Below are 15,547 nucleotides of genomic sequence, written 5' to 3'. Positions count from 1 at the left end.
CATACTGTAGAGTTCAGTACTATCCACGATTTCAGGCATCCACTGGGGGTCTTGGAACATGTCCCCCACAGATAAGGGGGGACTGCTGTACCATTGTCTTCATATAAGTCCTTTATGGGAATCTAGTCATTGAACCAGTAAATACCAGAAGTTGGAAAATTGCTAAGATGGAAAGTGTATGTGTGTTTACGTGTATTAGTGTTATTGGAGTCCTGTTTACTTGTTACAGTGTCTAAGCTAATACAGGAATAGATGAACAGGATTAAGTTTAATTTCCAGATGACTTCAGGAAATACAGCTTTTGTGTTGATTGACCTCTGTCTTCTCTCCCTGTGTGAAGAACTTGTGAATGAATATCTTCTTAAGTAGTAGTTATTTCCTAATCAGAAAGCACTTTTTATGCCCTTAAGGATTATATTCAACTGCTACATCCCTGGTGTCAAGTCAACGTTGGTTCCTGTCGATTTATGCTGGGACGGTGTTACCTGGTCACAGGAGAGGGCCAGAAGGTAAACTGCATTTGAAGGATGAATAAACTCGAGCGAAGGATGACTCTTAGTTTCCATCTAACCAGGTCACGGGGGATGGAAGGCATAGAATCTTCTAGATAAGGATTAAGACCGGTGCCAGCAAGGGGCGTGCTACGCCAGTGAGGGCTGGACTGTTGAGCTTCGTGAGCTGTGCGGGCTGGTTAGGACGCATGAGAACAGGAAGAAGAAAACGTTAAATCCCTGGCCCCGTGCAGGTGTTTTTAGGGATGCATTTTTATAAATCAAATTTCTTACTTAATTAACCTTTTCATTATGTCTTTTTAAAAATTTTATGCTGCTTTTTTCCCCAATTATGATAGTTTGTTTACATTTCTGATTTTTTCCCTGACATCCTAATATGTAGATTTTTAAACATATGAAAAACTTGAAAGACTTTTATAGTAAACACCCATCTACTCACTATTCAAATTCTACAAATGTTAATATGTTGCTACACTTGCTTTATTACATATTTATCCATCAATTATCTTATTGAAGTTTACTTTTTATTTGGTAACGTTGAAGTAAAACGGTGAGGTAAATTAAAGGAAAATGTTGAATAACGCATTAGATGGAATTTAGAACGGCAGAAATTGTGAATGTAGTCAGTGGTCTTAAATAATTTTTTCTTTTTTTGGCTTTCCTTAACACACAAACCCCCAACTTACAGCACCTAGAAGTGGAAGTTTGTTATGAATCGCTTTGTATTCTTTTATTTCTCCAGGCTCTGGAGTGCTTCTGCCAGGCAGCCTCTGAAGTGGGCAAAGAGGAATTCTTGGATCGCTTGATTCGCTCAGAGGATGGGGAGATCGTGTCCACGCCCAGGCTGCAGTATTATGATAAGGTACCTTATGTCATGGTTTGGTTTTCTTAATCCACCCTGTGGAAAAATGTATCTGAAACCCATTGCTTTGGTATTTTGGAAGGCAGATAATATAAACGTTTACTCGTTCTCTGAACTTTTAAATGAAGAGAAAAATGAATTTCCCTAGAAAAATTGAAGAAATGTATATTTTTAATTAAATTTGATAAATGTTTTTAACTTCAATGAAATTCCCATCATGATATCATTTCATTAGCCCAGTCATCATCGGAAGTTTATTACTTCATTTCTGTTTTATTAGTCTTGCTGATGTCTCCAAGAATTAGCTAGTAATGCTGTATTTAACCTAGGTTTATGATTTGGCCCTGGGTGCCCCTCCTGACCTTGTTTCCTACCAGTCTTTCCTCGGTCACCCAGCTGTAATGATAGTGGCGCTCCTACTGACTCATACAAGCCAAGCACGTCTGTTTCCTTCAGGACCTTTCTTTCTACCTGCTGTTCCCTCAGCCTGGAATGCGCTTCCTCCAGACAGTCAGGTTTCTCACGCCCTCATTTCCTTCAGGTCTCTGCTCGTGTGCCACCTCCTCAGAAAGTTCCTCCTGCCTCGCCTTGTAGAACAGCTGTTGTGCCCACACTTGCTCCCTCTCTGCCTTCTGTGCACACATGCAGATGGAGGCGCTGTGGGCAGTCTCTCTCCTTGCCCTGCTTTGTTTCTTTATAGCATTTCATTGTGCTTGATATTATATTTTGCATATCTATGTGTTGTGTGATATCTGGATTTCCCACCAAGAAGTGAATGCAGCAAGGGCAGGCTTCACTGTTTTGTTCATTGCTTGTTAAACCCTATTAATAACCTCTTAATGACCCTCTATCATTCTACTAATAAGAAGATTATTTTGAATTCTAAGTAAAGGTTTTTAATCTGAGGCCAGATAGATTTGAGGAATCGATAAATCCCCTGAAATTGTATGAAAAATGTTTTGTATTTTTTTCTGTAGAAGGGCTCCATGGTTTTCATGGAAAGAAACTTTTGGAGTTAAAAAACGTTAAGTATCACTGCGCCAGTGGACCCCAAAGTAGGACCTTGAAAGAAAATACTAGACCTTTCACAGAAGAAGTAAATTAAAATGTGCTGTTTAATGTAAAGGTTGACTCCAGCCAGTGCCCTTACTTGGTCCTTTCAGCAGGGCGTCATTTGTCACTTAGTCTCGGGGTAGGTGTCCGAGGGAAGAGTGGGAGCATCACTGTTAGGCGTGGGGGCAGACTGGCGCCCTCCCTCCTCCACTTCATTTCAGGCGGTTCTGATTACCTGGTTAAATTCACTTGCACAATATATTGCTTAACTTTAATGAAAATTGTCTTCACAATATGGACTTGGCTTTTAAGAGTTCCTGCCAAGAAGCCAGACTGAAGGTAACACTAACAAAGACAGTACAAGCAAATGCGGAAAAGCTCGGGCTGACATGGCCACCTTTGATACAGGCTTTTCATCAGCCACATTGCAAAGTGAAAACAGTGACAGTCTATAGTCAGATCTGACGAGAATCAACTAAAAACAATTGAACTTTTCAGGAATGCTATTTAAAATCGAAGTAAGTGTACCTTGTATTGAAATGTCAATTCAAGATAGTATGGGACCATGAAAGTCATTAAGACACTGAGCATGCTAATCACCTGTGGTGGAGTATGAACTGGTTGCAACCACTTTGGATCACTGTCAGTTATCTACTAGCTCCAGTCACTGACATACCCTCAGACCCAGGAATTTCAATTCTAAATACATCCAGAAAGTCACACGTATTTTCCAAAAGAAATGTATAATTACGTTTCAAGCAGCATATTCATGAAAGTCATATACTAGAAACAACTCAAATGTCTGTTAACAGAATAGATCAATGAATTATGGTATATTCTTTCAATGGAATAACCACAGCAAGGAAATGAGTTGCTGCATATTATAATAAGTTAGATCCGTCTTAGAGACATGTTAAGCAAAAGAAGGTAGACCAAAAAATACATACCATAAGATTCTGTTTCCTTGAATAAGAACAAAACTATTAAAAGTCAGTAATGGGGGCCCCGTGGCCAAGTGGTGAAGTTCAGTTTGTGTGCTCCACTTCGGCAGCCCAGGGTTTCACCAGTTTGGATCCTGGGTGCAGCCTAGCACCGCTCATCAAGCCACGCTCAGGCAACATCCCACATAGCAGAGTCAGAAGGACTCTACAACTAGAATATACAACTTTGTGCTGGGGGCCTTTGGGAAGAAGAAAGAAAAAAAGTAGTGTCTGGAAGGCGTGACCTTGGGGCTTTGGAATGTCGATATATTCTGATTCTTAATTTGGGTGCTGGTAACATCGATATGTTTACTTTGTGAACATTCAACCAGCTATGTACTTAGAATTTGTGTAAATTTCTAAATATATGTTACACTTCAATAAAAAGTATAACCTTAAAAAACTAAGCATCCAGAACAAAAATGATGTTTTTATACTGTTACTAAAGCAAATAATAAGTACTAATAAAAATAATAATTTTTAAACTATTTTTGCCTTTACTTCATCCTTTATAAATTTATATATATTTTTGTTTGTTTTTTGGCTGAGGAATATTCGCCCTGAGCTAACATCTGTTGCCAATCTTCCTCTTTTTTTGCTTGAGGAAGATTAGCCCTGAGCTAACATCTGTGCCAGTCTTCCTCTATTTTGTATGTGGGTTGCCGCCACAGCGTGGCTGACGAATGGTCTAGGTCCATGTCCAGGATCCAAACCCTCGAACCTCGGGCTGCCGAAGCAGAGCACACCAAACTCAACCACTATGCCATAGGGCCAGCCTCTAAATTTATGTTTTGAGTATATTGTTATACATAGATTAGAGAAATGCATGTATGTAATATAAGTAAATACATGTGTACGTGTCTGCAGGAGTGTGCACAGACATTATTAATAGGGTAGACAATCAAAACAGTTGGAAGAGCACTGTTCTTTGTTGTGTTAGAAATGGGTTATTTCAAACATTAACGTATTGTCTTTAGGCTTTTTATAAGGCTATGATGTTAATTTATTCTATGACTTAAACAGTTAATAGGAAAAGTTGGTAGTGACATTGTATTTGTTCCTTTATTCAGCAAATATTTACTGAGAGCCTACTGTGTACTAAACACTGATGATAGAGCTGTGAGCAGAAACAACCAATAGAGTTTTACGAGAAGTCTGTTATTTAGCAGTAGAATCTAAAGGGAAATCCTCAGTATTAACCAGATAATCCTGTCTGTCTTATTTGATTTAATCTTTATCTTACCTAGTTGTCTTTCTGACTAATTTAAAATCCTCTTTCATTTAAAGTGCACTTCCCTATCGATTTTAATGGAAATGTCTTCTGTTTCTCCTTAGATTTTGCGCCTACTAGATGTTGTTGGTTTGCCTGAGCTGGTTATTCAGCTGGCGACGTCAGCCATAACTGAAGCAGGTGATGACTGGAAAAGTCAGGTGAGAACTAACTGTAATCTGGTCATTTCCCTTGAAGTTTGTCATGGCTGTAGTATTTTAATTTCTATTGTTCTTTTTTCCCCTGTACTTGATATTTAGGCTACTTTAAGAACATGCATTTTCAAACATCATTTGGATTTGGGTCACAATAGTCAAGCGTATGAAGCCTTAACCCAAATTCCTGATTCCAGCAGGTAGTTAATCTCACATAGTCTTTTTCGGAGAAGGCAATTTACCAGCCTTGTTTAATCCACTAAGACAGTTTCCCGCCGTATCCCTTTCTTCCCTTCTAGGCAGTTAGATTGTTTACGGCAGCTGGTGGTAGTTCTTTGCGAACGCTCGCAGCTCCAGGATCTTGTAGAGTTTCCCTATGTGAATCTGCACAATGAGGTAATTTTGTCTATTCACTGATGACGGGACACAACGGTGGTGGTTGTTATGATGGCTACTAACTATGATATCTGATTGCTTTCCCTTCGTTAGGTTGTGGGAATAATTGAATCACGTGCGAGGGCTGTGGACCTTATGACTCACAATTACTATGAGCTTCTGTATGCCTTTCACATCTATCGCCACAATTACCGAAAAGGTGAGCAGTTGAAGCAGACAGTTGGAGGCAACCTTATCAATTTGATCATATTTTACAAAAATACTGTGTTTGACTTACGTAATTTTTACCTTATTTTTACCATTTGGCAAGTGTTCTCTACAAGTATTTGGGGAAATTATATTTAGGTACAGGATTAGCTTCACCCTTTTGAAGATTACCTGTTAGCCTTAAAGAGATGCACTTACTCCCATTCTAGAACATTCTTGAGATGTTTCCAGTGACATGGCATGCTATGTGTATTTTTTGTCCATTTATAAAGGAAACTAACTTCACTAGAAGCCCCTTGAATTCCTGTGGCTGGTTTTGAGTTCCTGTGCCATTTTGCCATTGGCTTTCTTTCTTTCTTTCTTCTTTTTTTTGGCTGATTCTTTTGAGAGCAAGTTGCAGACATCATGACTTTTAATGCATAAATACTTCAGATGCACCTCCTAATGACATTTTCTTATATGGCCCCAATACAATTATCAAATTAAAGAAATGTAACTAATTTCATGAATTAAAGTTAAATGTGATGCTGTCTTCTGATGTGCTGCTCATATTCAAATTTTGCCAATTGTCATAATAATGGTTTTATTTATAGCACATTCCTTCCATACTGCCCTCAGCCCCTGATCTAGGATCACTTATTGCATTTACTTGTGATATCTGGAGCACTCCTTTTAGGCTTTCTTTGCCTTTGATGATGTTGATATTTTTGAAGAGTACAGGCCAGTTACTTCTGTAGGATATATCTTAATTTGGATTTGTAGGATGACTAATGAAATCTTGGTCAGAACAGGTGAAATGAAGGGATAACTTATCTGTTTTAAAATCATATTTTACAGGGTAACCATTTGTGGTTCCCCTTTGGAACTTTTAACATTTTTATAACTTTTTCCACTCAGAATTTTTCATTAGGTTTCTCACTGATACTCATTGGAAAGAATGGATGGAGGTAATTCATAGGCATGTTCTTAATATTCTAATGTTAAAACATGTCTGCGTATTGTTTTATTTTCTTGTATCATACAGGAAAAGAAATATAGATTATTAAAGATTTCTCATTGTTTGCTTTCACAATAATAGCCATTACAGCAACCTGACTGAGACCTGTTTAACTAGATTGATGTTCAGGTCTTTCTGAAACAGGGCTGTTCTTCTAACAAATGTCTTACGTATTGCAGGCACTCAAAAATATTTGTTGGAATGAAAAATAAATTGTTTCATTTGAAAACTGAAATGAAACTTTAAATGCTATTTAATTTCTGGAGTCCCAAGCTGTCTCAGAACAATGTATTTTTCAGTATCTCATTCAACCCACATAACTAAAGTCTTTTAAAAATAAGTCAGTGTTCTTGAGCAGAGCATCACAACATTTTTTGGTTTCAGAATCCTGGGTGGGCTAGGTAAACAATGTGGCTGAGATTTGCTCTCTAAGCTAGCTTCTGTACTGCCTGGGAATGTAGTATCTAAAAGTCAAAAGTAGGGGGCTGGCCCCATGGCCAAGTGGTTAAGTTCGCACACTCTGCTGTGGTGGCCCAAGGTTTTGCCAGTTCGGATCCTGGGCGTGGACATGGCACTGCTCATCAAGCCATGCTGAGGTGGCATCCCACATGCCACAACTAGACGAACACACACCTAAAAATATATAGCTATGTACTGGGGGGCTTTGGGGAGAAAAAGGAAAAATAAAATCTTTAAAAGTCAAGAGTAACATTTTACATTATTTTGTAGCTTTTTTTTGGTTGAGGAACATCCAGGAAGGTCCTCAGCTAACATCCGCTTCCAATCTTCTTTTTGTATGTGAGCCACCACCACAGCATGGCCACTGACAGACGAGTGGTGTAGGTCTATGCCTGGGAACCGAACGTGGGCCAGCAGAGCGGAGTGCACCAAACTTTACTAGGCCACGAGGGCTAACACTGGCTTTTTTATTTTAATTGTGGTAAAATACACCTAACATAAACTTCGCTATGTTAACGATTTTTAAGTGTTCATTGGTGTTAAGTACATTCACATGATTGTGTAACCAACCTCTAGAACTCTGTTTATCTTGCAAAACTGAATCTCTGTATAGTCGTGTGCTGTGTAATGACATTTCGTTCAACAACAGACTGTATATATGACAGTGGTCCCTAAGATTAGAAGCATACAGCCTAGGTGTGTAGTAGACTATACCATCTAAGTTTGTGTAAGTGCACTCTGATGTTCATACAACAGCAAATCACCTAACAACACATTCATCAGAACGTGGCCCATCATGAAGCGACACATGACCGTATTTGTTAAACAACAACTCTCCATCCCCCCTCCCCACAGCCCTGGCAACCGCCAATCTACTTCCTGTCTATGAATTTGACTACAGGAATCATGCAATATTTGTCTTTTTGTGACTGGCTTATTTTACTTAGCATAATGTCTTTCAACAAGGTTCATCCATGTTATAGCATGGATGCTTTTTAAGACTGAATAATATTCCATTATACATATATATCACATCTTGTTTATCCGTCCATCAACGGACACTTTGGTTGCTTCCACCTTTTGGCTATTATGAATAATGCTGCTGTGAACATGGGTATACAAACACCTCTTTAAGACCCTGTTTTTAATTTTGGGGTTGTATACCCAGAAGTGGAATTGCTGGATCATAAGGTAATTCTATTTTTAATTTTTTGAAGAACTGCCATACTTTTTTCCATAGTGGTACACCAATTTACATTCCTACCAGCAGTGCACAAGGGTTCCAATTTTTCCACACCGTCATCAACACATGAGTTTTTGTGGTTTTAAGTTAAACTTAATTTTGTTTTTAATGTTAATATTTGATAAGTGTAGCAGATTCTCTGTGTATCTTTAAATTAACACATTTTTGAAATTCTGATGTCTAATTTATTATTGCCTCATAGCTGGCACAGTGATGTTTGAGTACGGAATGCGTCTTGGCAGAGAGGTTCGAACTCTCCGGGGACTTGAGAAGCAAGGCAACTGTTATCTGGCTGCTATTAATTGTTTACGACTTATTCGTCCAGAATATGCATGGATTGTGCAGCCAGCATCTGGTGCAGTGGTATGAAAACTTTCCATCCTGGAATTTGTGGAACATTTAGTTTATTTTGTATGATCCTGTCGGAACTATTACCTCGTTTTTCTTCATTTCATTTAAAATTTCTACTGGGATATTTGTGAACTTAATCTACTTTTTTTATATAAATATCACGTGTGTGTGTGAGTGAGTGTGTGAGATTGGCCCTGAGCTAACATCCACCACTAATCCTCCTCTTTTCTGCTGAGGAAGACTGGCCCTGAGCTAACATCCATGCCCATCTTCCTCTACTTTATATGTGGGACGCCTCCCACAGCATGGCTTGATGAGCATTGCATAGGTCCACACCCGGGATCCAGCTGGCGACCCTGGGTCACTGAAGCAAAACGTGCGAACTTAACCACTGTGCCACCAGGCCAGCCCCCGAAATTAATCTGTTTTTGCAGGAATTCAATTTAGTTCTCAAGTTGAGAATTATTGTAGGAAAGAAGCATTGCAGAGTGGTTTTGGAGTTAGGCCTAACTTCAGACAAGTTACTTAATCTTTTGCTGTCCAGTTATCCTCTTGCATAAAATAGGGATGATGATAATAATAATGTCTACCTTATGGGGTTGTTTGGCTATTAAATGAGTTAATTCACATAGATTGCTTAGAACAGTGACAGTGCCTGGCCTACAAAAAGTGCTCAGTAAGTGGTAACTGCTTTTCTATCATTCATTTTTGTTAATTGTTAATCTATAATTACTCTTTTAAAGAACATACACTTTGAGTTTTGCCTGCCGTGCTGATGGGATCACGTACCCTCAGCTACTTCTATTGCATTGTTCCTGCATTTACCAGGCTGTTTCCCAGGGGTATGGATGGAGAATTAACTCTGGAACCAAGGAAAGTCAGGTGGTTTATACGGAGATCAAATCTTGTGTCCTTGGACTCAGTAAGATGTTATATAAGTGAGCCAACTTGGCAAACAGCTCCCCTTCTTCATCGCATAGTTTTACAGTGCTTTGTAAGAAGAGTTGTGCTGGTTGAAACAAACATAGTTTACGTGGAGAGAATTTAAGCATGAAAGCTGGATCACAGTTAGTGATATCAAAATAAAGTACTGATGTTTCACAGTTAAATCACTTGTTTTGTCTTTTCAGTATGATCGCCCTGGAGCATCCCCTAAGAGGAACCATGACGGAGAATGCACAGCTGCTCCAAGTGAGTTGGGGCGAGGGGATGGGAGCGAGGTCGTGCTGATTCTTTGCTGGACAGTAGTTATATTGTTAAATTATTGTAGTTTTTCTATATAGAGAGAGAGTTATATATATTGTATATAGTAGTTATGTATGCACTGTTATAGAAGTTATATATAATTTGAAATATATTATGGACATCAGAAAATAAAATAAATGGAAAAAAATTTTTTTAATAAAAGAAGATATATAATACAGTAGATACATTATAATATTATGTATAGTTATATGGTGTAGTATATTATATATATATTTTACTGTTGTAAAAATATTGTAAAGTTCCTTCTTTTTAGTTTATTTTCGATATTTGAATCTGCTAAGGCTTGTCTGGTAGCCCTTTGACAACTTTGAATGGCAGTATGAGAAATGGAAGTGTTTAATAAAGAGTGTGTGCGTTTCTGTTGCTTAGTGTATTTGACTCACTCACTCCTCAACTTTTGTCTGACCAGGCTCTCCTACCGTGGAAGCATGATATCCTTCCAGGGAGCCTGGGCTCTAGACCAGGACGCGCCTGGTTTTACTCTGCCTCTCTCACTTCGGGCGTGTTCTTTTCTTCCTGGTAGAGATGACAGTGTTTCACCGTTGTGAGAGTTAAATGCAATCATACGTGAAATCGCTCGTAAGCCCCCTCAACTGCAGCTGTTGTTAGAGCGCTTGGATTTGATTCCGCTGCACGTGTGAAGCAGGGATGTTGCTTTGTTTTTTATTAGCTTTATTGAGACCCATTTTCTCCCATCTTTATGCCTTTGGAAATTAAATTGAAAGTTACTTAATGTTTAGTGGAAATGGATAGGTTCCATTAAACTAATAGGGACTCCCTTTGTACTCTGGGAATTGAAAATACTTTTCTTTGGTTTATAGCAAATAGGCAAATTGAAATCCTGGAACTGGAAGATCTGGAGAAAGAGTGTTCCCTGGCCCGCATTCGCCTCACTTTGGCTCAGCACGATCCGTCAGCGGTTGCAGTTGCAGGTAGGGATTCAGCGTTCTGTCGGCACCAGCGGCTCATGTTAAGGGCAGACGGTGGACACAGCATGCTAGGTGGTGTGAAGCAGGTCCTTGTTATCCTGAGACCGTCATCAGCAGAGCAGTCTTTGGGCTTATACCGTTGGTTGCGCTAAATCGCCCTTTTCCCTTTCCACAGGAAGTTCGTCAGCAGAGGAGATGGTCACTCTCTTGGTTCAAGCTGGCCTTTTTGACACTGCCATATCGCTCTGCCAGACTTTTAAGCTTCCCTTAACGCCAGTCTTTGAGGGCCTTGCTTTCAAGTATGTATGAAATTGGGTTTTCTTAGAGTCTTAATTTTCTAATGCAAAAATACTATACTATTGCCTAGTGTGAAGCAGTTGTCACACAAGCCAGTATCCTATAAGCCAATTGTGCTTTGAAGAAGTGGTTTTCTTAACTTCACACAATAATTTTTTTTTTAAGTGAATTGTGAACTTTTTTTAAATCCCTACTTGTAACTTCTCTTGGGAATCAGAGGGTTTGGCATTCCTGGGTCCACATTTCCACATGATAGTAGATAACCTGGGTTAAATAGTGGTGTCTGTTTTAGACAAGGCCTGTCTCTTCAGTCCTTTAGGACATCTTTTGGCCACTGTAAGCATTATTTAACAGTACTTCTTACTGAAATTGTCTTAGACCTAAGTAATTTGTGAATTGAAAATATTCTTTAAGCTTTCAGAAGTTTTCATCATCAATTTTCTCTTGGAAGTAAATTATCTCTTGACGCTTATTGATGGCCTGTGGCTCGTCCAGTTGTGTGGCCGTGAGGAGAGGAGAGCCAATACCCCAGCAGTGAATTCAGCAATAGACTGGAGCTAAAGTTGTTAACTTCTCTCTCTAGTATCAGTAGCAGAATAATGCGGTGCTTTTCAGCAAATTCGTTGACTGTGTGTGGAACCGTTTTCATGGCAGGTGCATCAAGCTGCAGTTGGGAGGGGAGGCAGCACAAGCGGAAGCCTGGGCCTGGCTGGCAGCCAATCAGCTGTCGTCAGTCATCACCACCAAGGAGTCCAGGTACAGCCCTAGGGCTCATCCGACCCGCAAGGGTCTGCCTGTCCCAAAGCTGTAGCGCTCTGTCTTTGATTACATTCTCATCCACTGATCATTTCACTCTTGTCTTTCTTGGCTAAATTTTTGTAGAAGCTAGAGAGTTTATAAATCATGTAGTCTGTTGTGCAAACCAGGATATCTTTGAGTAGAAAATGCGTCCTTCTCCATATTCCCCTCCTGAAAGGCTTGTGGTATTATATTGTTAAGAAAAGCTAGTCGGGGGCCGGCCTGGTAATGTAGTGGTTAAGTTCTGTGCACTCCGCTTCAGCAGCCTGGGGTTCTTGGGTTCAGATCCTGGGTGCGGACCCTCACACCACTCATCAAGCCATGCTTGGCAGCACAGACGAAATGGAGGAAGATTGTCACAGGTGTTAGCTCAGGGCCAATCTTCCTCACCAGAAGAAAAAGAAAAGGTACTTTGCGGGGCTGGCCCCGTGGCCGAGCGGTTAAGTTCGCGCGCTCCGCTGCAGGCGGCCCAGTGTTTCGTAGGTTCGAATCCTGGGCGCGGACATGACACTGCTCATCAAACCACGCTGAGGCAGCGTCCCACATGCCACAACTAGAAGGACCCACAACAAAGAATATACAACTATGTACCGGGAGGCTTTGGGGAGAAAAAGGAAAAAATAAAATCTTTAAAAAAAAAAAGAAAAAAAAAAAAAGAACATACCAATTTATTAAAAAAAAAAAAGGAAAGGTACTTTGGGGCCAGCCCCATGGTGTAGTGGTTAAGTTCAGAGTGCTCTGCTTCAGCAGCCCAGGTTCTCAGGTTCAAATCCCAGGCAGGGACCCATGCCACTCATCAGCCATGCTATACCAGCAACCCACATATAAAGTGGACGAAGATTGACACAGATGTTAGTTTAGGGCTAATCTTCCTCAGCAAAATAAAAAAAAAGAACAAGAAAAGGTACTCTTCCAGGCAAAAGTCTGTATTTACTGGATTTTAGGATGTGCTATTCCTTTTTCCCCATTCCTCCATTGAGCTGATGTGTCATGGCTGTCATCCCAGTGTCCTCTTATGGCTCATCTCTGGCTAGTGTTTAGCAATCTGTCACCCACAAACCCCCATTCTCTACCAGACCTTCTTCAGATCCCCTGTCTCCATCTACTTCCCTCGTGCACCCCATTAATCGTTTACCTGAATGTACTTCAGTGTCTTCTTTAGAATCCTTCTCTGACAACCCTAAGCCTCGGTAAACTTCCCTTCCTTGAATTGCATTTATAATTTGTATAATGCAGCTTAGCACTTTAGAATTGCCGCATCTTACAGTTTGGAAGTCCTTTGACAGTGTTTTTCAACCCCTAAATTAGCCCACGAGAATCACTGTTAAAATACAGATTATGACATATCACCCTAGTTTTCTAAATCAGAACTATTACATGTTTCTAATGCTTAATCAGATTTGGAAACAGTGATCTGAGCCAATTTCATTGTTTTAGAAATCTGGGACAAAGAAGGTATGTGAATTGTATAGTCAAGCAGTCAAGTAAATATGTGGTTAGTGGGAGAGAAATACAAGAATCCGAGTCATCTAGTTTCTGGTACTATGCCCAAGTCACATTGACCCTAATAATATTAGTTGCCATTTAGCTATATTTCCAATTCAGTTGTGAGCTTCTGAAGATTTTCTTCCTTGTGTATACATGCTTTGAATGGTACTATAAATAGCTATTAAGAATCTGGAACTCATTAGTCCTTTTCGCTTTTATCAAGTGCTACAGATGAAGCATGGCGACTGTTATCAACTTACCTGGAAAGGTACAAAGTCCAGAATAATTTATATCACCACTGTGTAATCAACAAGCTCTTGTCTCATGGAGTGCCTCTGCCTAATTGGCTTATAAACAGTTACAAGGTAAGTGGTACCTTAACTTGTAGAGAGTGAGAAGCTGATCTTTATCCTTCTGGATAACTTGATGAGATGATTAAAAAGAAAAAGAGTGATAATTTATGGAAATATACTGACTTACGTGCTTTGAGCAGCTTCTCAATCTTAACTAAAAACACTGAGAACAATTTAACTGAATTCTGCATGAAGTGCTGAGTGTTTCCGGTTCTACAGGTTAGTAATTCAGTTAACGCCTGCTTGTATGCTCACTGAACAATGAGTATTTATTTAGAACAATGCGTATATGCATGACAGTATTTACTGTTCATTACTCAAAAAATTCACAGGGGTGGGTGGAGTAGTTTTCAGATACTACAACAGTGTTTCTTTAAGTCACTTCTTATCAAAACTGGGTTATTGGACCACAAGTGTCAGAATTATTTGGGTAGTGGGCTTCCTCAAAATATCGATTCCTGGGCCCCATTCCAGAGTTACAGAATCAAATGATCTGGAGCTAAGATCCAGGATCTGTATTTTAACAAGCTCCTCGTTTGATTTGATGCATCCTTAAGTTTGAGAACTGCTGTATCTGTTTCAGACACAGTAGGATGGGAAAGAGAGAATCTGAAGCTTAAAATCAGGAGAGTTGATTTTTTTTTAAGTTAGAAAGCAGAGAAGGCAGCTAAGATGGTAAAAGTTAAGATTGTGATCAAATCTGAATATAGAATGCATAATTGACATAATTAGCAGAGCCCTTCCAAACTGAGACCGTATTCACTTTTCTCTCACCCTGAATTAAATACAAATTTAATGTATAAATGACGTGTAAATGAATGTATACACGAGGCATTTAAAATTGGTGGTTCTTTAATTTCTTTTGCATTTATCGTTCATGTATATCTGAGAATGTAAATATATTGTCTCTTTAGTACTCAGTATTTCTGGGAAGCTTTGTTGACTTTAACTAATGTGGAAACTGAAGTAGAGAGAAGATAATATGTGTCTTAGATCACAACACTGTAGAGTAAGGCCACTTAACAGATGGGGCCTCACAAGGTGCTCAGAGGTGTCTGGGCCCTGGGGAATCCAACCCTTATCCCAAGATGCAGAGGAGTAACCAAGGCGCTCGTTTATTTATTTATTGAGGAGTGTAAACGCCAGGGACTCAACACCCAGCATCCTCTGTAAAGTCAGTGCCCAGTTAAGATGGAAATAGCTAGATGCTCTTAATCACCAACTTTTTACAGAAGGTCGATGCTGCTGAGTTGCTCCGTCTCTACTTGAACTATGACCTTTTAGAAGAAGCTGTAGATTTGGTTTCGGAATACGTGGATGCGGTGTTGGGGAAAGGACATCAGTACTTCGGAATTGAGGTAGGTGTGTGCACACATTTCTTTTTGAGTCTGTATTGTCACACTAAGTAGGGTGAGGGTCTGAGAGTCAATTGAAGTGCAGCATAGTGGACTTACCTTTACTGTTTGGAGTTATACAACTAGTTTTCTCCAAGTTCAGGGCACTGGCACTCTCTGAGTCTCTAGTGTCTTGTTTATGAGAATACATTTCATTTTTCCCCATCGTAGGAATGTGGCTTCAGTTAGCATCTGCAGGAGTGGGGGAAATAAGAACCACGTGGGATTTGGTGTGTGCAGGAATGGTGCTGAGTCTCTCCCAGTGTTTTCTCCTTTAATCCTGCCAGCAGCCTGTGAGGAGCTCTTTTAATCCTTTCTTTTTACCCATGAGGAAACAGGCTCAGAGGTTAAGTAAGTTGCCAGAGCTCACATGGTAAATAGAAGAGCCAGTCTAAAAGCCAGGTCTAGCTAACTACAGAGCCAAGCTCTTAAACTCACAGGAAAGTATTCAGAATTTGGAAAGTTGAGCCTTCCTTTTCTGAATTTTTTTCCCCAGATAATTTGAATCTAAATCTCAGACTGGAAATAGTGTCACTC

The 15,547-nt window shown here is 39.7% G+C and overlaps 1 protein-coding gene across 2 annotated transcripts in view; it reads left to right on the top strand.

Moving 5' to 3' along the window:
- NUP160 (nucleoporin 160) overlaps positions 1 to 15,547 on the top strand; it is a 45,718-nt gene that overhangs the window by 28,122 nt on the left and 2,049 nt on the right. For both annotated transcript variants that reach the window (XM_070563875.1, XM_070563876.1), the window contains 13 exons: positions 411 to 509; positions 1,255 to 1,374; positions 4,743 to 4,838; positions 4,938 to 5,032; positions 5,132 to 5,228; positions 5,322 to 5,427; positions 8,337 to 8,497; positions 9,616 to 9,676; positions 10,573 to 10,683; positions 10,856 to 10,979; positions 11,632 to 11,733; positions 13,487 to 13,628; positions 14,849 to 14,974. In XM_070563875.1, the coding sequence (XP_070419976.1) occupies positions 411 to 509; positions 1,255 to 1,374; positions 4,743 to 4,838; positions 4,938 to 5,032; positions 5,132 to 5,228; positions 5,322 to 5,427; positions 8,337 to 8,497; positions 9,616 to 9,676; positions 10,573 to 10,683; positions 10,856 to 10,979; positions 11,632 to 11,733; positions 13,487 to 13,628; positions 14,849 to 14,974 (1,440 nt within the window). The remainder of the gene's footprint in view (positions 1 to 410; positions 510 to 1,254; positions 1,375 to 4,742; positions 4,839 to 4,937; positions 5,033 to 5,131; positions 5,229 to 5,321; positions 5,428 to 8,336; positions 8,498 to 9,615; positions 9,677 to 10,572; positions 10,684 to 10,855; positions 10,980 to 11,631; positions 11,734 to 13,486; positions 13,629 to 14,848; positions 14,975 to 15,547) is intronic.

This window comes from Equus przewalskii, chromosome 11 (genome assembly GCF_037783145.1).
Source record: "Equus przewalskii isolate Varuska chromosome 11, EquPr2, whole genome shotgun sequence".
NCBI classification, from domain to species: domain Eukaryota; kingdom Metazoa; phylum Chordata; class Mammalia; order Perissodactyla; family Equidae; genus Equus; species Equus przewalskii.
The sequence above is the reverse complement of the archived record's forward strand: the minus strand, read 5'-3'. Positions and strand labels throughout refer to the sequence as shown.